The sequence below is a fragment of the Myodes glareolus genome, chromosome 3 (genome assembly GCF_982192425.1).
Source record: "Myodes glareolus chromosome 3, mMyoGla1.1, whole genome shotgun sequence".
NCBI lineage: Eukaryota > Metazoa > Chordata > Mammalia > Rodentia > Cricetidae > Myodes > Myodes glareolus.
In genome coordinates, this window is record NC_142028.1 from 91,119,645 (window position 1) to 91,143,870 (window position 24,226).

Genomic DNA, 24,226 nt, shown 5'->3' on the forward strand with positions numbered 1-24,226 from the left:
GTGTTAAAGTTAAACTTTCCTTTTTATTTAAACAGAGAAGGGGAGGTGATGTGGGATTCCCCTCTGTATGCTGTGAATACCATTGGTTAATAAAGAAACTGTCTTGGGCCTGCACAGAGCAGAAGAGAGGTAGGCAGAGAAAACTAAATGGAATGCTGGGAGAAAGAAGGCAGAGTCAGAGAGGAGCCATGTAGCCTCATCAGAGACAGATGCCAGAACTTTACCCAGTAAACCACAGCCTTGTGACAATACACAGATTAACAGAAATGTGTTAAATTAATATGTAAGAGTTAGCCAATAAGAAGCTAGAGCTAATGGGCCAAACAGTATTTTAAAAAATATAGTTTCTGTATGGTTATTTCGGGACTAAAAAGCCAGGAACTAACAAGGGGCCTCTTACTACACTCTACAGTGACTGGGAATGACTATACCACAGTTGACTTGGGGGCCTGCAAGAGATCCCCCAAGAAGTTTCCTGATGATAACAAGTTGCCTTTTTTATCTACATGCATGGGCTCAATGTTAGCCTTTGTCTCATCTTCTGCATAATCTAAAATGTTGGGACCTTCTATTTGGGTCATTCCCAGAAGAAACATTGTTTCTAGTATTGCCCTGTCTACAATCCATTTTCAGATAGCCTATTCTACCACAGTAAAAGCATTTGCATTTTGATTTCTCTTCATACTTTTGGAAATTGCTTTTCCTACATAAGCCTCAGTGTTATAGTCAAAGGACTCAATGTTAGCTATGTTTAAGATTCATTCATCCATTGGTGCTGATCTGACCTTTAGGGCCTATCTTTCTACATTCAAAATCAGCATTTTCAAAAACCAGAGATTCAATGAGTACTCATCTTCTGGATTTGCTACCTCTATTTGTACAGCTTTAATTAATCTTTGCAAATTTGTACATCTTTAATTAATCTTTGCAAAAAGTCACTAAATGGTTCTCTTCTGCCTTGTATAACCTTTGTATATGATTCAATTTTTTCCTAGTTCTTGAAACTTGTCCCAAGCATTCAAGGCTGCTGTACAACATACAAACAAGATGTGTTCATTGTATATAGCTTGACTATCTGGATCAGCATAATGGCCCTCACCAAGAATTTGATCTTGGGAGGTCTCAAAACTTCTGACTCTACCTTGACTGAAGGTAGATTGACTGACACGTCTTAGCTTCCTCTCCTCAATAATTCTTCCACTGTAGCTATGGACCATGGTCTAATATGGCTGAGACTAATTGAAGCCAATCATGTAGAGTAATCTTATATCTTTAAGCCCATGTCATTTCCAACATGTTGTGAATTCATGCTGTAAAATACTACTGCTTCCTTAATATCTTTTAGGTCTTTCATACATATGGCTCCCATTTACACTCTGTATACCTTTTGGGCTTTTACTAATTGCTGTCTTTTCAGAAATATTAACAGGGTAAGTAGCTAAAACTCTTGGTAAATCATCTCTGACTTTGAGAAGTACTGGCAATGTTATGCCTTTACTATTGTCTTTTGTCTGTACCTCTTTCTTTGCTTCCCAGTTTTAACAAGTTCTTCAGTGGTTTCAAATCTATGTATCACTATCTTTTGTAGAGTCTGAATTTCTTGACCTATCAATATTTCTAACGATTTCATAAAATCAATTAATTTTATGTACATATGATTCTAAGCCTTTAAGTTTTTCCATCAATGATATCTTCTCATCCTTAGAGATTATTTGGATGACACGTAGATTGCCTTCCAGGAGGGATGTTCTATCTGCTAGCTTTTCATAACTTTTAACAGATTTTAACTGTTAATTTCAAAATTTCAACAGTATGAATCCTTTCAGATAATCTCTTAGTGCCATTCTGTAAGGTTTCATATCCACTGATGTGGAGTAAATTTTGCTTGTCAAATTACGGTTATCATTTTCATTGGTATGAATTCTTTCAGCCAACTTCTCATTACTAGTTTGTAAAGTCTCATTTCTAAAAGTTCCTCATTTTGACTCTGTTATCAAACAATTTCTTTAAGAATATAATAATATGAAGTATCCAACTTAGCAATGGCTAAGAATGTATACATCCCAGGTATGTCATATACCTCTTTTAGAATTTCTTCCATAGTAGAAATGAAGAGGTTTTAAAATTCCTGGATGGTGATATTATCTGTAATTATCAGATGACGTACCTCTGTTAAAATCCTAGTTCAGATGAGAATTTTAAGGTATAATAATGACATGGGCCAGCAGGCGTCACAGAACTCAACCAAATTGAATGGATTTTTGTTAAAAGAGATGCTGGTCTACGGGAGCCACAGGACGCTGTGGGGGAGCATGGGAAGCTGTGTGGATGCCATGCTGGGTGGCAGCAAGATACAGGTGCCATGGGAAATCATTGGTGGATGGGCAGGCAGGAGAGGAAGATGGGGCAGATGGAAGTTGGGAGCATTAGTTTTTCTCCTGAACCCAGGTGGCTAGGTTTGGGTCCTACTGTAGCCTGTGCCATTGACTAAAAAGCCTCAAGTAAATGTTTTTTTTCATGAATTCATACCCCAAACATTGGGCACCAAATATAACATGATTGTAGCATGAGGGCCGGCTTGTTGGGGTTTCTGTCCCTTCCAGTACCCCAACAGCCAGCAAGCAACAAAGAAAATAACACAGAGTCTACATTAGGTTATAAACTGATTGGCCCATTGGGTCAGGCTTCTTATTAGTCCTTGTAACTTATATTAATCCATTATCATTATCTATGTTAGCCATAATGGCTCAGTACCTTTTCCAGCGGGGGCAGCTTACATGTTGCTTCTTCAGTGATCTGCGCAGGAGTGGCATAGGGAGTTTCCTCCTCCCTAGCCTTCTCCTATTCTCATTGCCCCGCCTCTACTTCCTGTCTGGTTGACCCACCTATACTTCCTGCCTGGCCAATCAGCGTTTTATTAAAATACATGATTGACAGAATACAGACAATTCTCCCGCACCACATGATTAATAAAAACCCCGAGACACATATTGGGGTTCAACCTGAAGGTCAGAAAAGTAAAGCAGCCAGCCTCAGTCTCAGTCTGAAATGATGAGCCTGCTTCCAGGAATCTCAGAATAAGACTGTGTGTGAGAGCTGTCTCCTCCCATCTTATAGTCCTCTCTAGGGCTGGGATTGGCACGCACCGCTACTGCCCGGTTTCTATGGCAAACTAGTGTGGCTACTGGGATTAAATGTGTGTGTCTGTAAATCTGATCAGGGCAGCTGTTTTACTGCTAAAGCAATTCAGAGATGCTGGAGCTCTGTTCTTACTTGTTCCAATGTTGCTAACCTGTGGGTGTCCAGTTCCAGGCTGCTGTTGAGTGCTGTGTCTGGGTCTGTGGTCCTGCCACAGTCAAAGTCCGAGTTGACCTCTGTGGTTCCTGTTGCAACCAAAGGCTTGCGGTTCTCTGGGGTCTTGTCAACCAACTGGGACCATGTTGGTGTCCAAGGGCCATGTGGGCAGGGCCACATGGATATGAGTGTCACCTACTATTATCTTGTACCATGGTAACATCCAGGCCAACGCTGCCGCTGGGGGCCATATCTGAGTTCGTGGTCCTACTGTAGCTGGGCTCTGTGTTGAAGTCTGTGGCTCAGGTTGCCACTAAGACCCACTCAGAAGCCTGGGGTCTGAGCCACAATACAAGGCCTTGCTGGAGTCTGGGGGCCATACAGATCTGTGTCCTGTGTTGGCATTTATATGCCTTGGCAGCAGCCTTGTCCTGGATGATACTATGGTCCCAGATGGCAGCACAGGTCCTGAATTTTAGCTGTCTTTCCCCATATTCCCTCCCTCATCCTCCTCTTCCCATTTGAGGGAGTATAAGAAAATCTAATACAATATAAATTTCCTAATATATATATATAATATATATATAATACAATATAAATTTATTAATACAATATAAATTTCCTAATATATATATATATTAGGAAATTTATATTGTATTAATATACATTGTATATTGTATAAATATGTATATATATATACATATTTGTGAAGGTGATCTAAATAAACTTTCCAAATAACAGAGCCCCAAATGGACATCTCTTGTCACCAAAAGAAATTTTAAGTTCTGGGAATGGGTTACATCTACTTGAATTGTTGGCCAAAGGGGTCCAACGGGAAGCTCCAAACAATCAAGGCTGTTTCCAAGGCTATAGGTTGTTTTCCACAAACTGTTAGCAAGGACTGATTGCTGAAGACAACACCTACACAACCCACTGAACACAGAGAAGTTGAGCTGGTACCTACTTGGAGTTTTTACTGCTATGGGCTAGTGTTCTTGGTACTGGAAGGTACTCTTTATGCTGCCAAAGTAAAGACACAAACACCAACTATGCTACAAGCCTTTTGATATATGATAGTATCCTGCCTTCAAGAAATGTTAGTAAAATGGGGGCACAGATGTTGTGAAAGGAACCAACTACTATCTGATTTGACTTAAGCCCATTCCATGGGTTAGAACCCATATTCAATGATGCTTGGGTGACCAAGAACCTGAAACTAGATAACCAAAGGAACTCTCATGCTTACTCATGCTATTTCCATCAATTTTCTCCTCTCAGGATTCAGGGAACCTTGTGGAAGAGGAGACAAAAAGAATTTAAGAGCCAGAGGGGATGGAAGACACCAAGGAATCAAGGTCTTCTAGACACATTAGGATATATGAACACACAGAGACGGAGGCAGCATGCACAGGGCCTGCACAGGTCTGCACCAGACGGGGTCCTAGAGCTGAAAGAAGAAATGCACACATGTCTATATCACTAATCCAGAAGCTATTTTCAATTGATAACCACGTGCAAATGAAAATTTAGTATTCTTCAAGGGAGTCTCATTGGGGAAACAAACTACTCTTCAGGGTGGGCTTCCTGCCCAGCAGCAGATGGTCAACATAAAAATAAACTCAGCCACATCTTTGGAAGGTCCTTGTCTCATAATGCCATGTCAGGGCCTTTTCTTTTCTTTATTTATTTTTACTTTTACCCTATGAGTCCTTTGATGTATATCATGTTTCGGATTTTGTGTTTCTATGGAATTGGAACAAATGGGTCTCAACATCTATACCTTTATGTTATGCCCTCTCTTGTGCCCTTTTCCTAGTTTGTTTTATGCAATTTTGATTTGTTTCTTTTTGCTTTATCTTATTACGTTTGATTATTACCCCTTAGATATGTGTTTGTTTTCAAAGCAGCAACAGAAAGGGTGTGTATCTGAAAGTACATGCAGGTGGAAAGGAACTGAGAGGAGTAGAGGGAGGGGAAACCATAATCAGAATATGTTGTATGGAAAAAGAAATATTTTCAATAGAAGGGGAAAAACCATGTAAGAGGTAGAAGCTACAGAGGAGCTCTGTGAAATTATATCTTCTGGGCACCATAGTCAGTCACAAACTCAGACTTAGAGTTAACTATGGTACCTGTGTTCAGTTTGCACAAGAATGACCCTGTCAACAACCAGGCATGGGTAGAGCAGGCCATATTTTTTTTTCAAGACAAACCTGTGTAGCCCTGTTTGTCATGAAACTTTCTCTGTAGACCAGGTTGACCTCAAACTCACAGATCTACCTTCCTCTGCTTCCAGAGGGCTAGGATTAAAAATATACACCTTGGGCTGGAGAGATGGCTCAGTGGTTAAGAGCCCTGGTTGCTCTTCCAGAGATCCTGAGTTCAAATCCCAGCAACCACATGGTGGCTCACAGAGATCTCTAATGGGATCTGAGGCCCTCTTCCACCATAAAGGTGTACATGCAGCTAGAGCACTCATACATATAAAATAAATAAATCGAAGAAAGAAAAAGTATACACCAAACAACAACAACAAAACAAAATGCACCTCCAAGCCTAGCATGTAAGTTTTTTTTTTTTTTAGGTCCATTTTCAAGACAAAAATGCCTGAATCAGTCTAGATCCAGCCTCAGATGAGTGGGAAAAACACGGGACCTCTGCTGGCATCTTCTAGTCTAGGTACGACACCTCCATATATACACACTGAAAGTGTTGAATAGAAAATTATTAGCAGCTAAGCTTGGTCGCCTAATGACCTGCGGCCACGAAAAAGTTTATGTAAAAAGCTTTAAAGCAAAAAGCAGGCAAAATGTAGAGATAAATTCACAGGTGGTCTTTTTTGAGAAACAGACAAGTTTATGTGGCGGATGACATAGGGTTGTGATCCCCTGAGTACTCGGACCATGAGGAAAGATCTGGACTCATGGCCATAAAAACTATTTTCTGCCTTCTATCAGTGAGCTGCTATTGGTCTGGGCCTGGATCTGACCTGGCAAGATTATGAAATAAACTGCTTGCGTTTGCTGTTCTGAGTCTCCAGTGTTCAGTATTATAAAGTTGATATCTTTGTTTCTCATATTTTTGGAGGGTTGCCTTAGTTGGGGGTCTCTGTTGCTGTGCTAAAGCACTATGATCAAAACCAGCTTGGGTTGAAAAGGGTTTATTTCATCTTACACCATAGCCTATCACTGAGGAAAGTCAGGCCAGGAACTCACACAGGGCAAGAACTCAGGGCCAGGGCCTAAAGTAGAGTCCATAGAACAATGCTGTTTACTGGTTTGCTCAGCCTGCTTTCTTATGCCATCCAGAACCGTCTGCCCAGGAGTGGCACTGTCCCTGTGGGACACATCAGTCATTAATCAAAAATGCACCACAGGCTTGCCCACAGGCATTTTCTTAATTGAGGTTCTCTCTTCCAAAGTGACTCTATCCTGTGTCAAATTGACATAAAAATTAGCCAACACAGGGGTCACTCAGGGTTTCTGTTTGTGGGCAGAGATCTCAAGAATATGGGGGATACATCCCATCTCCCTTTTGGGTGGCCCACTGTGTCGGAAGCTTGAATCTCCCCAACACTTCAGAAAAGACCCAAGACAATTTTTGAGAGCTGCAAAACTGATGTGGGGGAACTTGGGGAGTACTCCAGAAGAAGGGGACCTCTTAACTGGGGCAACCAAACAATGTCCTGAATAGACCAAGGTAAATAAATTGGACTACATTACTGCTTTGGGGGTTAGATATTTTCAGAGGTTTAGAAAATATGGCTGAACTGTGTAGCCTAGAAATGAAGCAAGTGTAGAGTTTCCCCCTGTGGTTTCATGTTCTTGCAAACATGTGGGGCTGGCTGACCCAACCACAATGGCCCAGGTAACCTCCAATGCGTGTGGAGGCTGAGTGCAGAGGGAAACTCAGACACAGAAACTAGCCAAAGTTGACCCGTGAAAATTCTAGGCCTAGAGAGCCAAAGAGAGGGAGAAATGAGGATTTTCCCGCTGACTCTCCCCCTGGGTGGTCCATTCGGGAAAATGTTACAGCTTTGAGGAAGTAATTCCCAACCCAAAGGAAAGGAAAACCAGAAAATGATCAAATATTATTTCTGCAGGCTTGTCCTATAATAAACTTAGGTTTTCCCAAGACTTGCAACAACAACAACAACAATAGTTTGATAATTACATATATATGTATAATTATATGTGGATATAAATAAAAGTTGCTACAATGTGCTATAGTGGTGTGGGACAATGGTCTGTGTTCTGTCAATTATATTTTTAATAAACGCTGACCAGTAGCCAGGCAGGAAGTATAGGCGGAACAACCAGACAGGAAGTAGAGGCAGGTCAATGAGAACAGGAGAATTTTGGGGAGAAGGAAGCCCATTCCTCTGCAGTCCTGACCCAGCCACAGAAGAAGCAAGATGTGACTGTCTTGCTGAATAAGGTACTGAGCCATATGGCTAACATAGACAAGAATTATGAGCTAGTCTAAACTGTAGGAGTTAATAAGAATTCTGAGCTACTAGGCCAATCAGTTTATAACTAATGTAGACTTCTGTGTGATTCTTTGGTACTTTACGACCATGGGAACCAGGCAGGACAGAAAACTTAGACAACACCATGTATCTAATTTGTTTCAACTCTTGTTTAGGGAAATGAAATAGGAAAGATGTAGTAAGTAGGTAATAGATATTTATAAAACTGTAAATATGAGGTTATACTTTTGATAAGAAGGATAAAAAGAAAAGAATATTTTAGAGTATATAGATTTTGTATAAAATATAAGAATTTTTTTCAAAACTATGAGGACAAAATAAAAATAGCTGAAGCCAAAACGCAGAATATGAATATGTTATCAAGAATTGTGGAGGATGGGATATATGAATGGTGTGTGTATTTGCTGCTCAAAAGTTACTACAGTTCCTAAATTTATGGTGATCCACTCTTGATAACATTCACAAGATGGCTCCACAAAGGAAAGAATGCAAGCCTAACATAATAATGACTTGTATTTTGCTTTGTTGGTGTTTAACCACTGAGGGAAATTAAGTCATAATGAAATCAGAATTTATTTAAAGCTTTTTGTTCTTGCTGTTTCTTTGCTGGTTTGTTTGTCTGCTTTGTTTTTTAAGACAAGGTTTCTCTGTAGCTTTGGAGCCTGTCCTGGAACTAGCACTTGTAGACCAGGCTGGCCTCGAGCTCACAGAGATTCACCAGCTTCTGCCTCCCGAGTGCTGGGATTAAAGGCGTGTGCCACCACCACTCAGCTGTTTCTTTCTTTCTTTCTTTCTTTCTTTCTTTCTTTCTTTCTTTCTTTCTTTCTTTCTTTCTTTCTTCCTTTCTCTCTCTCTCTCTCTCTCTCTCTCTCTTTCTTTCTTCCTTTCTCTCTACAGAAGTTTTATCTAAATGTTACACAAAAGTTAAAATTACAAGACTAGTAAAGCTCTCCTTCCTACCCAACACTCAAACAGGTAGCCTCAGTTAAACGAATGGGTTAAAAAGCAAAACCAAAAGTCATTTATTTCAGAATGGGATTGATAGAGATGGGAGGGAGGTAAGAACAATCTGGATACATTATATAAATGCATGATATTGCTCAAGAACAAAATCAATCAATTGAAAATCAGGAAACAAAGAAAAGTAATGAATTGAAAGAATATTATGTAATACTGTCATAGTACAACCTGGTTTTGGATCAGGGCTAATCAAGCCACACCTACTTGCAGTTGCTGTAAGGAAATAGGAAGCCTACTTGTGACTCTGTAACCCATTAACAGACTTGCAGGCTTGGTCCAGAGACCAAGAGATAGGCACCATTCTCAATTCCCAGTGAAGTTCACAGCCTCATATTGTCAGACCAAGGGACATTAGAGGCAATAGAGATGGGAATAATTTGAAAAGATCTGTTCTTTTGCCCCACTACACACTCCTTCCCTGGACAGTGGGCTCATGCTGGTGGCATAAAACCGCCTCCTTCCACTGAGCTCTGTAAGAGTGGAGAGTCTCCTGGGCCCAAAGTCTCTCCAGATCCCCGTCAATGCTGTCTCTTTATCTATGGCATTGGGACCTGAACTTTCCTCAGAGTCACTTGTAGAGGGCACTAGGTTCTCATGATCACAGGTAGTACTAGATAAACCAGGAATATTATACACGCAGGCTTTTCTCTTCAACAGAAGAAATTTACACCTGTTGTGAGTGGAGGTTGTTAATAGCCTCGTGATCTTTGCTATTCTGTAGAATCCCCAAGACTTTTGAGCATTGTTCCTCATCAATAGAATCCATGCTTATGAAAGAAGTCCCACATACTTTGCAAAGGAGTTTACTATTATTATGCTGACTACCTAGACCCGACCCTCCTCCTGAGCACTGCTTCTTAGTCAATAGAGTCCATCCTTATGAAAGAGCTCACAGGGGCTTTGCAAAAGAGATGTGCTTTGTGAAGGGGTTTCCATCATGTGATCATACCCTGAGCTTTGTTGTGATAATTGTCACGAGGAACTAGCCCCCCCCCCCTCGAAGTTGTACTGGGCTTAAATATGTCAAAAAACAAACCACTTAGGGTCAGACTCTGGAAGTTTGAACCAGCCCAGGGAACTAAGTTGTGCTGAACCGCATTTCCTTCTGGCCTCTGGCGGATCATTCCTTGGCCAGCAGTACAGCTTGCAGTGACTCCCACGGCTTCTGCCATGCTGTTGTCTGTCTGTCCCCAGCATTGATAACTCTTCTAATAAATGTTTCACCCCAAAGCACATTCTAGTTCCGTGTCCCCCTTGAACTCCAAGCCCAAAAACTTTCAATATAAGCAAGAAGTGACAAAAACAAATGATGATAGTTTGGAAGAGGTTGGTTGGATTCTTAATATGGATCACATAGTAATATAAAATAAGATAGAGAGCAAAGATGAATAATTCCAAAACAAGGCCTTTACATATAAATTATCATGGAAATTAGGGAAAACAGTTATATTGTCATTTAAAATATTGCTTTAAAACATATACTTTTTACAAAGTTGTATCTAAATACTAGTAGAGGAAAACTGCAAACTAAAAACAAAACACCCACCATTTAATACAAAATCAAAAAAATTAAGAAAAATATCTGACAAAAATATTCAAGCAAACAATAGAAAATTCCAAAGTATTGTTAAGAGATATTTGGTCACAGTGGGGGAAAATGGAAGGTTCAAGGTGGGACAATTCGATACATAAGTTCAGATGTCAACCATTCACCAACTGTCCTCTGGAGTCAATGTATTACAAACCAAAACTCTCATGATTTGTAGTTAGACAATAATGGGCTGATATCAACCTATTTGAAAATGTAAATGACCTAGAATAGCTATAATAAGTTTGAAAAAGAAGAAAATTGAGAGCTAACCTTATCGTAAGTTTCATAGTAGAGTGTTAATCAAGGCAACATGGTATTGGTACCAAGAAAGACAGATGGTGGAACAGCTCAGGGAGTCTGGGAATAGACCACACACACTGTCAACACAGGTCTAAAGAAATTCACTGGAGGTAGAAGAAGTGTTGCTGGCACAGCTAGATACCAATACCCTTCAAAAGGAAGAAAGGAAGGAATGGAGGAAGAGAGGGAAGTAGGTAGGTATGGAAGGAGGAAAGAAGGAAGGAAGGAAGGAGGAAGGAAGGAAGGGGAATGCACAAAATTTGATCCTTTCCTTTGTGATCATATACTAAAGTTAGCTTTTAATACGCGGCAGGTGTAATTTAAAACCCACAATTATAAAATTTCGGTGTAATTTAAAACCACAATTATAAAATTTCTATAAGAAACAAAGGGAAGTCTTGTTGACAGGATTAAATAAGCAACTGTCATAAACAACACCAAGAACACAACTTAAAAGAGAAAAAAATATCATTTTTTTTTAAAAATTGCTCGTGAAAAACAATTACTAAGATGATGAAAAGAGAAAGCCCAGCCACTAGTTTGAGAATTGCATATCTGCAGGCCATGGTCTGATAAGGAGCTGCTAGCCAGGATCTAGAACTCTCAAAACATTGTAGGAAAATCAGTATCAGAGGGTGTTGGAAGACAAAAGCACCGGAAGGAAGCAAAGGAAGAGATGGCAGGATGCTGGTCTTCAGAGAGAAGGAGATGGAAGACACATATGCGTTCTATAGTGGCTGACACGGAGAAAACCAACGACATCAAGAACTGGTCAGGGTGGAGAGACACTAGAACCGTTCTACTATAATATGACTTAGACATAGTTCGGCAGTTTCCTAAAAGCGCCAACACACTCCCATCTCCCATCTGACCACTTCCAATCTCCATATTTATTGACAACACAGTGAAACATAGCTCCATGCAAAAATTCAAATATTTGTAAAGGCTAAATTCATTTTCCATATGACAAACTCCCATAAATGTGGCAGCACAGACCAGAGGCTGCTCTTATCTTCTCGTTTCCTGGATCAGAACTCTGAACATGGCCCGGTGTGGGGCTCAGACTCGCACAGAGCTGAGGCGGGGTGTTGGTCGGGTTGCATTCCTCTCTAGAGCACGAGCCTTTTCCAGCTGACACACTGTCCTCAGCTCTCCCGGGGGTGGCAGGACTGAGGTCTTTCAACCCCTTGTTGATGATCAGCTGTGCCCTACCATCGACTCCCAGAAGCAGTTGGCAGTTCCTTGCCTTGCCACCTTTCACAGTTCTCGTTTTCCAAGCCTTCAAGGGATCCTCTCAAGGCGGCTGAGATGGAATCTTTCACGACCTAATATAGTGACGGGCGTGACAATCCCATCATCTGCAATACATGTTGCATTAGCTATCAATCAGCAAGGCACAGGCTGTCTATACTCACAGAAGGGAATAGACAAGAATGAATTCTTGCTCGTAGGATGGATTTCCCACCGTAGCTTTTCTAGGCATACAGTCAAGCTGGAAATGACTACCAAGGCTGTGGCTGAATGGCTACATTCCGGTAAGCGCTGGAATGCTGTGTAGCAACTCAACAGTTCCCACTCTCTAAAGCTGATATGAAAAAAATTCTGTTGTTTCGAAGCTACCAAGTTTGCGGCATTTAGTATAGCAGTCGCAAAAAGACCAGGACACAAAGGCGGGGAGCTGTGCTGGAGTGGGGTTCCTTCTAATTCACGAAGGCATTGTGGTTTAGGAAGGTGAGAGGTGGCATAAAGGAAGTTTCTGGTTCTTTACTTTTCTTTTTTGTTCTTTGTAGTTTTGGAGCCTGCCCTGAAACTCACTCTGTAGACCAGGCTGGCCTCAAACAAACAGAGATCTGATTGTCTCTGCCTCCCATGCTGGGATTAAAGACCTGCGCCGCCACTACCCTATGAACACCTAGTTTTTATGACAAAGAAGCTAAAAATATAAAATTGAAAAAAAGAAAGCATATTTAGCAAGTGGTGCTGGAATATCTGGATATCAACATGTAGAAGAATGCAAATAGACCTATATCTATCGCCATGAACAAAACTCAAGTCCAAATGGATCAAAGACCTCAACATAAAACCAACCACACTGAACCTCATAGAAGATAAAGTGGAAAGTACACTTGAATGCATTGGCACAGGAGACCACTTCTTAAGTATAACCCTAGTAGCACAGACACTGAGAGAAACAATTAATAAAGGGGACCTCATGAAACTGAAAAGCTTCTGTAAAGCAAAGGATACAGTCAACAAGACAAAATGACAGCCTACAGAATGGGAAAGGATCTTCACCAACCCCACATCAGACAGAGGCCTGATCTCCAAAATATACAAAGAACTCAAGAAATTTAACATCAAAAGAACAAATAATCCAATAAAAAAATGGGGTACAGACCTAAACAGAGAACTCCCAACAGACAAATCTTAAATGGTTGAAAGACACTTAAGAAAATGCTCAACATTCTTAGCCATCAGAGAAATGCAAATCAAAACAACTCTGATATTTCATCTTACAAAATAAGATGTAAAATAAGATATAAAATTGAAAGGAGGAAGCATATTTAGCAAGTGGTGCTGGAATATCTGGATATCAACATGTAGAAGAATGCAAATAGAGCTATATCTATCACCATAGATATAGCCAAAATCAAAAACACTGATGACAAACTATGCTGGAGAAGATGTGTGGTAAGGGGAACACTCATCCATTGCTGGTGGGAGTGCAAACTTGTACAACCACCATGAAAATCAGTATGGCGATTTCTCAGAAAATTAGGAAACAATCTACTTCAAGACCTAGTAATACCACTTTTGGGTATATACCCAAAGGATGCTGAATTTTACCACAAGGACATGTGCTCAACTATGTTCATAGCAGCTTTGTTCATAACAGCCAGAACCTGGAAACAACCTAGATGCCCCTTGACTGAAGAATGGATAAGGAAAATATGGTACATTTACCCAATGAAGTACTACTCAGTGGGAAAAAAAAATAATAACATCTTGAAATTTGCAGGCAAATGAGTGAACCTAGAAAAAATACCTTGAGTGAGGTAACCCAGACCCAGAAAGACAAAATATAATATGTACTCACTCATAAGTGACTTTTAGAAAAAAGCAAAGAAAAACAAGCTTTGCAGTCTACAACAACAAAGAGGACCTTAAAAGAGACACACACAGAACTACAGAGGAAGGAGAAAAGATAAAATCTCCTGAGTAAATTTGGAACATGGGGGTCACAGGAGAAGGTTGAAGAAAGAGGGAAGAAAGAAAGGGGAAAGAAGAAAAATGTATAGCACAATAAAAACAATTAAAAATGTTCTGTGAAAAAAAGGAAGTTTAACCAGCTAGATATAACTTCCAAAGCCTCTCCCCTGAGGAATATCTTTCATAGGTGCTATGTAAGCAGCCACGGGAGGGAAAGAGCCCGGTCCTACCCAGATGTGATGCTTCTGAGCCACATCAATGGCCAGCACAGTAAGATGTCCTTAAAGTGTAATAGTGACTCTCCTTTCTTGGCAGTAACCAATAGCTGTGTCACTGGACACTGGCCCACTTAACAGGAAGGCCATCGTGCCTGGTCTGGAAATGCAGCCAGCTCCCTCTGACTAGTGAGATCATGGGGCCTGGAGAAGAAGGAACTACTGCCATTTTCACAAACACTGTAATTTCTGACTGCGCACTAAACGCCTTTCTTTATGGTCAGAGAGGAGTGCAGATTTCCTTGCTCATCAAAGAAACTTCTCTTTGAAGTCGACAGAGACAAGTCCAGAAAGCCATAAGTGGTCAAAATGAAGTGAACAACAGATCAAAGTAGTAGAGTGTCCAGCCCAAACAGCTACATCTACAGTACAACCCCCCCCCCCCATCTAAGACTCAGGGAACATCACAGAAGAGGGGGTGGAAAGGTTCTGAGAATCTGAGGACTAGGAAGTTTTCTGTGAGATTGTGTCTCTTTGAAATGACAGGGAAATAAATACAATTGCTTAAGCAAGACCTAAACCATGAGAACACCGATAGAAACATGAACATGAAAAGGAGAACTCTTCCAGGGCCCTGGTCCTTGACTGAGACATGCAGGCAGTTAAACACCATTGATTGAAGAACTGGTCATTACCAGAAATGGCCCCCCAATAGGTTACCCAATGCCAAGTGGTCAGCCCTAAAACATACACATGTGAGCAACACTAAATGGCCTTATCAGGCTGAGGTTTACATACTCACACACAATAATAAGAAAAAAGCCACAAATTTGAGTTAGATGCAGGCCATGGGAAGAGTTAGAAGGAGTGGGAGGTGGGACATAATATATTAAATTTTTAAATTGAAATAAAAAAATTAAAAATGCTACAACTAACATCTTGTCTACTGTTTTTGAGAGCTTATGATAGAAAGTGGTAGAAGGATGGGAATAAGAGTGTGGGTTTATCATCTATCTCTGGAAAACAGTTCCAGGCCTGATGATTAACCGACCCAAAGTGATGGGAACCTCCAGCCTTTGTCTTAAGATTGTTCCTCTGACTGCAAGAAGGAATCTAAGGCAGGAGGCGTCTCAGATACACATGGTCCTCTCAAGCGAAGATGCCGTTTAAGGCCATGGAAACATCAGAGAAGCAGAACCTGGGTGGGAGGTAAGACTCTGGTAGACTACATGAGAAGGGGTAGAGACTGTCACTGGGCTGAGTGTCAGTAGATAAGATGCCTCTACCGGAGACAGCTTAAGTGCTGGGACACTGCTGCGGGAGCTCCTTCCGCTCCTTCAGCCAATAGCTGCTGAGATACCAGCCCCATCTCAGTGGCTATTGGCTGAAGGAGCGGAAGGAGCTCTCGCACCACACCACTCTGTCCTGTTGACTAGTATTTCTATCCCCACCTTACCCCATCCCTTACTCCACCATCAAATATCGGGGCTACAGGAAATGAAAGCAAGTGTGACCCCTTGTCCTGAAGGGAAGGGATTACGTGGGAAAGAAACACCATACAAGGCAACTGAAGACAAAGAAATGCTTCTGATTGGCTCTCGTGGTCCATTTGGGGTTTGTTTCCACGTATTTGTCATCCTAACACGGCACTGGAGACGTGGTTCAGAAACCTCCCTCTGTGGCTGTGCCCACCACCTAAGGCATTGCCCTCTCAGTTCACAGTAAGCCATTTGTAAGAGTTCTCATCAGGTGTGAGACTCTTAGTTATACCAAATCAGATGTGGATCGTGACTTGGCTCTTGGCTGTATGTGGCATTTCTTGAAGGAGAAAAAACCTGGCATAGCTGTCAGAAGTTATGCTTGGGGGTTAGGCAGGGAGAACAGCTAGGCAGCACAGGTGTCAGGGATTGCGATCGGTTGAGGCCTTCCTGTCTGAACCATTCCAGGTAGACTTGAGGCATTAGCTCACCTGGGAAATACCCACAGGATCAGATGCCATGCTGTAGAATGGTTTTATATTTCGTAGAAATAAAGACTGCCTGAAAATTGGACCCAGAGTTGGACTTACATGCCTGTGTGGATATGCATGGCAATAAGGACTCTTTTAAAAGGCATAGCCCAAGGTTAAGAGCACATACTGCCCTTCCAACAGGCATGAAAATCGTTCCAATTACCCGCACCGGGCAGGTTCTAACTCCAGCTCCAGGAGAGCTCTCTCCTTTGGCCTCCTTAGGGATTGCACATACATGCACATACTCACACACACCATATATGCACATGATTAAAGGTGAAAAAAAACCCCAATCCTATAAGAAAGGGAGTAACTGAGAGGCCCAGTAAGCATGGTTGGGCTTATGTAGTGTTACATTCTTTGATCATCTTAACAAGGTTAGCTGACAATCAGAGGTTAGGCTCTACTGCGTAGCATGTTCACATGTGATATCAGCTAGAGAAATAGAGAGTGCAGTGACACCTGCCGTTGATAAATCTGACTTAGACGGTGTATGGGGGGAAGGAGGGCTGCAGGCCGTGGCAGGGGTGCATTTTGTCATATAAGAGTCCCGGGACATGTACAAGTCGAATCAGTAAAAAGATAGGGAACACAGGAGATGGCTAGATATGAGGGGATGGCTGGTGGAGGTCTAAGAAAACTGAAGATTGGCTGGTGACGTCTCCTCCCTTGATTACAGAAGATACGAGAACCTAGGCAGGGGCAGGTGAAGCCACAGTTACCTCTACTTGGGTTATGCCTTTCCCCCCTTTCCACCTGCAGCATTTTTTCTAATCTACCTGTTACTGGTATGAATTTAGCTCCAGTACCCTGTGGATTGTAGGGGAAACAGACAAACGGCATTGACCGAATGCTGCAGTGAGCACTTGATGTTGACTGGGTTCCAAGCAAGAACAAAGTTTGAAACATCCAGAGCAAGCAGTTCACTGATTTATACTGGAATTTTATACTTGCAGAAAGATGGCACCGACAGGGGTAGAGAGCAGGACCCGGGTTCTCAGCATCTTCCATGGTTGCTGCAGTGAGGCTGCATGATGATGGGGTGGTGTAGAAAATCCTTGGATGTTAATTATCATAGTTCAAAGACTGTAGGTCAAGAGCATTGGTCCAGGCCACCAGGTTGTTCACTTCCTCTTCCCATGGTTCGTTTGACTCAATATCTGACCAATTTTCATGTTTCCATTTCTGTCCTAGTCCATAAAAACTTGGTTCACTTTTTTCAGAATCATAAGACAGCTCGGCTGTGGTGGGAAACACGAAAAACAGAAATTTATTGGACTTAGTGGGATAAACAAAGAAACCCTAATGCCACAATCATCTGACTGATAACATACAACATTTTAAAACATCCTTTTTATATAAAGTGTGTGTGTGTGTGTGTGTGAGAGAGAGAGAGAGAGAGAGAGAGAGAGAGAAAGAGAGAGAGAGAGAGAGAGAGAGAGAGAGAGAGAGAGAGAGAGAGAGTTCAGTGCTTGTAGAAGCTGGAGAGGAGCGAGGTTGCATCCCCTGGAGCAGGAGAACTGGCCTATGCAGGTGCTGGGGACCAAACTGCTGTCCTCAGCAAGAGCAGCAAGAACTCTTCATTGCTGAGGCATCTCTCCAGTCCTCCTACCTCTTCAACCTTCATCCTTTTCTTTTTCCCGTCAACATTTTCCTCACTCATTGATTGGTCCAGCTGACCAATACTTTTAATATCTGCACTGGCTTACGGTTGCGTGTTAGGAAAAGGCATTCTGCCAGCAACCTTGCTGAGATGGAAGATAGTCTTCCCCGGTTCCAGCTTCAAGGTTGTCACAAGCCTTGGGAGAGTCTGAGCAGAGGGTCAGCTCAGATACGCCAGAATTCCTGGCACACAAAAACTGTGAGCTCATAAGTGTGTGCTGTAGGAATTTCATACAGAGGATGACATGGCCAAGAGAGACGTGCTGTTAGAGCTCTTGGGAAACTTCTAGAGAGGCCGACATGAGCTGAGCAAGTCTTATGAGAAATAGAGAAAACCAGAGGTATTCTGGATTTCTGGAATCTGCCTGCACATAATGAAATATCTTGGGAGGTCCAAGCCTCATTACAAAACTTATCTGTAGTTGGGGGAGGGTGAATAGTGAACACACTGGATGAAATTCACAAAGAACAAATAAAAATTTTAAAAAGCTATACACCTTATGACGTGATGATAGTTTCCTATGATGTGTTAAATAATTTTACACATGGAACAACATGACAATATGTTGACACTCAAAAGTTTTGGAGCATTTCTGGTATCAGATTTTTGCATTAGAGATGCTCACTGTATATTTGAATTGAATGAAAAAGGATATCTAGGTACTAGAATATTAAGAAGAGAGAACAGCTGGGTTGTGATGGCAAATGCCTTTTTATCCCAGCACTTGGGAGGCAGAGGCAGGCAGATCTCTGTGAGTTCGAGGCTAGCCTGGTAGCCGGGTCTACAGACTGAGTTCCAGGAGGGCCAAAAGCTACATAGAGAAACTTTACCTCAAAAAACAAACAAACAAAAAAAGCATTTGGAGTGGGATACAAAGATACAGTGTACGTTTCTAAACCATTAAAATAATGCAGAGAATAAAGAGTAAAGGGATGTCACCCACTAGCTGGGGGCTAAGAGTAAGAGGTGTTACTCAAAATGACAGATAGGTATAGGAAAACCAAACAACCTCAATTTCACCCTGATGGAAACGGAATGAGATGAAAGGATTTGCGATCCGGTGACATCAGCAGACATGAGTGGTGGGGGCCAATCAGACAGAGCATGGGCAGACACCACTATTCCCATCAACGTCCACAACAACCACGCCTACAAAGCAGTTTCTCAGCATTTGGCTTTTGCTACTTTTCCATAGTTTTAAACTTAGCCTTAACTTTTCAGATATTAACATGTTAATAAGCATAGCAAGTTTGGAAGTATAAAAAAATAGTTCTATTTAACAATCTTTAATTCCTATGTAATTGGTTTATTGGACTGATGTTGGTACAGTTGAAGCATACTTTTTAAGCCTCATGCATTCAAACTGATTTGAGCTGAGCAGTAATTTATTATTATAAACAATAGCTTAGATATAAAAGAAAAAAACCAAGCTGAATCCAACTTACTTGGAGATGAGTCGACTGTTGTTTGGACGAAGGGATCTCTATTGTGCCCTGGCAATTTATTTTCTCTAGGAAACCGATACTTAGCGAGCCCAAACCTATAAAACAAAACAAAAAAAGGCGTCTATAAATTATGGAAAGTGTATATTAATTTGAGGAAGATTTGATTTCATTCAAACAGGTTTAATGAAACAGAAAGGTAGGACACAGGCCGGGAACCATGGGCTTGGACATGGTGCCATTCTTGGACAAGGCGACCAACAATGTGGTCTGTGCTCTCCAAAGGAGCAGCAGTGAGAGAAACAAACGTGCTGGGGATTGATATGGTAAATGCTGTCACATTGCACAGGTAAAAATAGCCTGCTGCATAGCAAGGGCCACCATGACAAATGACCACAAACTTGGTGCCTTAAAATGTCCCCTTTGCCCCTGCCCTACATGTGTCCGGGATTCCCAGTGGATGCCTAGAACCAAGGTCAGTGCCGCCAGCCCCCCCCCCCCCACAGCTTCTCTACATACATGCATACATTTAATGCCTCTTATGTCTTAACTTGTCACCCTGCAGGGAGGGGCAATGATCCTAAGACTCATTTCTTTTTCTCTTCTCACAAACGGAAGATGCAACCCCAGTAACCTCAGCATGCAGGGTCTTTCTTTGCTGATGACATCAGGAATTGTTCTTTCCGAAGCAGTTTGCAGCTTCTTTGGTTCAAATTACATAGTTACCCATGTGCTTTGCAGGCTGCTACTAAGGAAAAAGGGGGCGTCCTGAGATGTTGTCTCGGTGACTGGTAACCTACTACTTGAGTGACGTGGGTGGATAGTGTGTGGGGTGCTGGCCTGGGGGTCGAGTCCCACTCTGGGTGAGAAGGTGGGGAAGGGGACTGCCAAATTCCATCATGTTACTCAGAATATATGCATTTGAAGAACAAGTAAGCTTTCCTAGATTTTTCTGCTTAATATCTTTAGGCTGTGGTTGTGTATTAGTTGAGGTTTCTATTGCTATGAAGAGACATCATGACTGTGGCAACTCTTATAAAGAAAAACATTTCATTGGGGCTGGCTTACACTTCAGAGGTTTAGATTATTACTGTCATGGTGGGAAGCAAGGCAGCATGAAAGCAGATGTGGTGCTGGGGAAGGGGCTGAGAGTTCTCACATCTTGACCCACAGGCAACAGGAAGTGGTCTGAGAGACTGGGCTTGGTTTAAGCATATATTAGTCCTCAAATCCTGCCTCCACAGTGACACACGTCCTCCAACAAGGCCACACCTACTCCAATAAATTCACACCTCTCAATAGTGCCATTCCCTATGAGCTTTTGGGAACCAATTACATTCAAACCACCACAGGCTGACCTTGGTTAACTGAACTGTGGGTAAGAGGGCTACTGCAGCAGACATATATCCTCACACAGCACGAGAGGCTGGAGATCTGGGTTCAAGGTCACTCCTCTGAAGGTTCCAGACAGAAAGCCAAAAGAATCTTCTGTCCTCTGACTGGCTTCTACTGGCTTCCAGCAACCCTCGGGTCCCTTGGCTCATAGCTACATCACTCCAGCCTCTGTTTTCAGGATTACACAGCTACCTCTCCTGGTGTCTCTATGTGTTGTTCTCTCCCTCTCTCTCTGTCTCTCTGTCTGTCTCTCTGTCTCTCTCTCTCTCTCTTTCTCTCTCTCTCAACAAGTACTTGACTTTTGAGCCACACACTCCAGCTCCCTTTGCTATTGCAAGAATTTTTTCTCATCTCCAGGTTTCAGCAATTTGATTAGGATAGACTTTGGTATTTCTTAATGTTTCCTCTTCTTAGGATTCATGAAGTTTGTTGGTATGTGACTTTAAGATTTTCATCAAATTTGGAATTTTTTCAGCCTTAAAAGTTTTTTTCAAATATGTTCTTTTCCCTTCTTCTGAGATGTATCAACTGCATGAATCTTCTTTCACTTGACAACGGTCCTGTGGCTCGCTCTTGTTCTGCAGGCTCATTTCAGTCTTCCCCCTCTCTTTAGAAGTTTGAATGGAGCTTGTTCTTTAAGAAGTTATTAAAATTAACATGCAAACAGGTTTCATTATATATATATATATATATATATATATATATATATATATATATCAGACTTTGTTCATATTTATCCCCTTGAGTCCTCCTCACGCCCTGAATGTTATTGGAATTTTGATGACATTTGTGTTGAGTCTATAGATCACTTAGTATTATAATACAGTCATTTTCCTCGTCAGTTTTAGAAGCTCACTTTGCTGGATATAGTACTTTTGGTTAGTAGTCATTTCCAGAGCTTGAGAGACGTTACTCCATGATTTCCTGGCTTTGCGGGTGGCAGAAGAGAGTTCTGACATAGTCTGATTGATGTATTAGCCTTTGTAGATGAGTTGGAGCTTTCTGAAATTTCACCTTTCTCTAATGCATGCAAGTACGCACAGGCCAGAATACGATCTCAGGTGTCCCCTGTCTTAATGTCCATTTATTTTTCTAGATTTAGAAAATTTTCTGTTCTAATTTCATAGCATAGAGTATTTTTTTATTCCAGTTTTTCCTGCTCTGTGGATTCTTAGTAAAGTCTTCTGATCATATCCTGAGTTCCCGGGTGCTGTGGACATGACTTTTTTTATTCCCCTTTATGAATGTTTGAGTACAGTGTTGTGTTGTGGGCTTGTCTGCCCCCTCTGACAGTCTTTCTTCTCTTGGCTGACACTGTGGTTTTACTTAATTGCTGGGGTTTTTAATTTTCAATGTTTCCCTTTATTTTCTTTTCTTTCCCTTCCTTCCTTCCTTCTTTTTTTTTTTTTTTCCTGATTTTTCCATCCACATTGCTGGCTTCAGGTCACTGCTCATTTTTGCTGGCAAATGGCTGGGTTCCTTTATCGGGTGTTTTACCCATTTCGGTGTCTTTGATTGGTGGTGAGGAGTGGATGGCCTTTTGAAGGTGCCATGCTGAAACTATGGGAGACATCATGATTCTTATGTCACCCCGGTGCAGGCGTTGCTAATTGTTTCTGTCTGGCTCCAGGTTTACTGTGCACTGCTGAAGTGAGCCCGACTGCTACACCTTCAAGTTCACTGAAGAGTATTTTCTGTTCTTCCTATAGAAAAGAGTGTGTGGGTGTGTTTGCAAATATTAATTTTAATGGAATTTTAAGTTGTATATACACACTTATATAATTTTAGTGTATTGATAAAGTTTAATATATAATGAATAAGCATATATAAAATTTGTATATATGTATCCATACAGTATGCATTTTTACCATACTGATTTATTTTTAATCTATAGATGATCTTTGTTCTTTTGCACGTCTTCTTCATTTTCAAGGTTTTCTTTTCACTGAAAATAAATTTTCCCCCACACAATGTATTCCAGCCACGGTTTCTCTCCCTCATCTCCTCCCTGCTCCTCCGCACCGTTCCACCCGTCCAACTCCATACCCGCCTCCCCTTTTTTGTTTGGTTTTTTGAGACAGGATTTCGCTGTAGTTTTGAAACCTGTCCTGGAACTAGCTCTTGTAGTAGACCAGGCTGGCCTTGAATTCACAGAGATAGATCCTCCTGCCTCTGCCTCTCGAGTGCTGGGATTAAAGGTGTGCGCCACCGCCGCCTGACTTTTTTTTCTTTCCCTCTTTCTTTAGAAAACAGGCAGGCAAATAAGAAAACAAAACCGAATACAGCAAAATAAAGAGAGGAAAAAGCAGAAACAAAGAAAAGTCATGAGAAGCACACACACACACACACACAGGAAACCCATAAACCCACAAAATCAGGAACCATAACATATAAGCAAAAGATCAGTAAGGTTAAAAAAATTTGACCAGGCAAAGCATTAGGCAACAAAACCAAAATCTCCAAAAGTGTTGAGTTCATTCCGAGTGGGCCGTTTGTCAGATATGAACATTGCTGCTTGAAGGTCCTTGTCTACGAATACTGTCATCAATGTTAATGACTTCTGGCAGGGGTCACAATCCTGCTTATATTCATAGCTAGTTGTTTGATATGGGAGGATAAAAACTGTAATTTTGAGTAGTCAGATTCTGAATTTTTTTTATCTTTTCTTTAAGTAAGTGCTTATGTGAGTTGGTGCCTTGAATCATCTTGAAACCTCCTTGGTCAGTTCTTTTTTTCTTCCTTTTTTTTCAGTTTTAGGACAGTCTTTTACTGGGGGCTAGACGCCTCTTATGTCCGCCTGATGTTCATTCTCTCTCTGACAGGGTCTGGTTGGTGGAGCCCAGATTATTTTTAAAATTTCTGTAGGTGAGAATGACTTTGAACTCATTGATCTTCTTGCCTCCACTTCTCAAGCTCTGGGATTACAGGCTCGTGTGAACAGGCCCAGTCATCCAATGCCATGAGGTCTCTCCGCTCAAGGCCACAAGAACACAAATAATTCCCAGGTCTGTGTCAGTGAAGAGCTATAAAGAAATATTAGGATTTAATTTTCCTTATGGTAAATATGACTTCATAAAGAAATATTAGGATTTAATTTTCCTTATGGTAAATATGACTTCATAAAGAAATATTAGGATTTAATTTTCCTTATGGTAAATATGACTTCAGAAAACTCTAAAAGTTGATTTTACCCCTTTTCTTCCTCTTAAGAAGCCTCTGTCTTAGAGAACATCTGATTTAAAGTTACTTATCACCCACGCATGTGCGTAAGTGTGGGGGGTGTACAGGTCAGAGGTCAACTTCTGGGCGGCGGTGCTCACCTTCCTCCTTGTTGAGGAAGGGCTCCTCTTGTTTTTACGGCTGTGCTGTGTCATCCAGATTAGCTGTCCTGGAAACACCTGGGCAGTTCTCCTGTCTCTGCCTCCAGGCTCACCAAAGGAGGCCTGGGACTGCAGAGGTGCGCTACTCCAGGGGTGGAACCTGGATGCCAAGCTTGTGCATTTTCCGTGGGTTCCCGTTGCTCTTTCTTTGATCACCTGGAGTTATCCAGCTCTATCATGGGGCAGGTGCCATAGTTCCGGCACGTGGTGCCATAG

The 24,226-nt window shown here is 41.6% G+C and overlaps 1 protein-coding gene across 1 annotated transcript in view; it reads right to left on the reverse strand.

Annotated features, from left to right (window-relative positions):
* Positions 1-8,781: 8,781 nt before the first annotated feature.
* Ube2u (ubiquitin conjugating enzyme E2 U) overlaps positions 8,782-24,226 on the reverse strand; it is a 69,205-nt gene continuing 53,760 nt past the window's right edge. Inside the window, exons 9-10 of the mRNA XM_048453154.3 lie at positions 19,239-19,333; positions 8,782-17,371 (exon numbers count right to left, since the gene is read on the reverse strand). Of these exons, the coding sequence (XP_048309111.3) occupies positions 17,196-17,371; positions 19,239-19,333 (271 nt within the window). The 3' untranslated portion in view covers positions 8,782-17,195. The remainder of the gene's footprint in view (positions 17,372-19,238; positions 19,334-24,226) is intronic.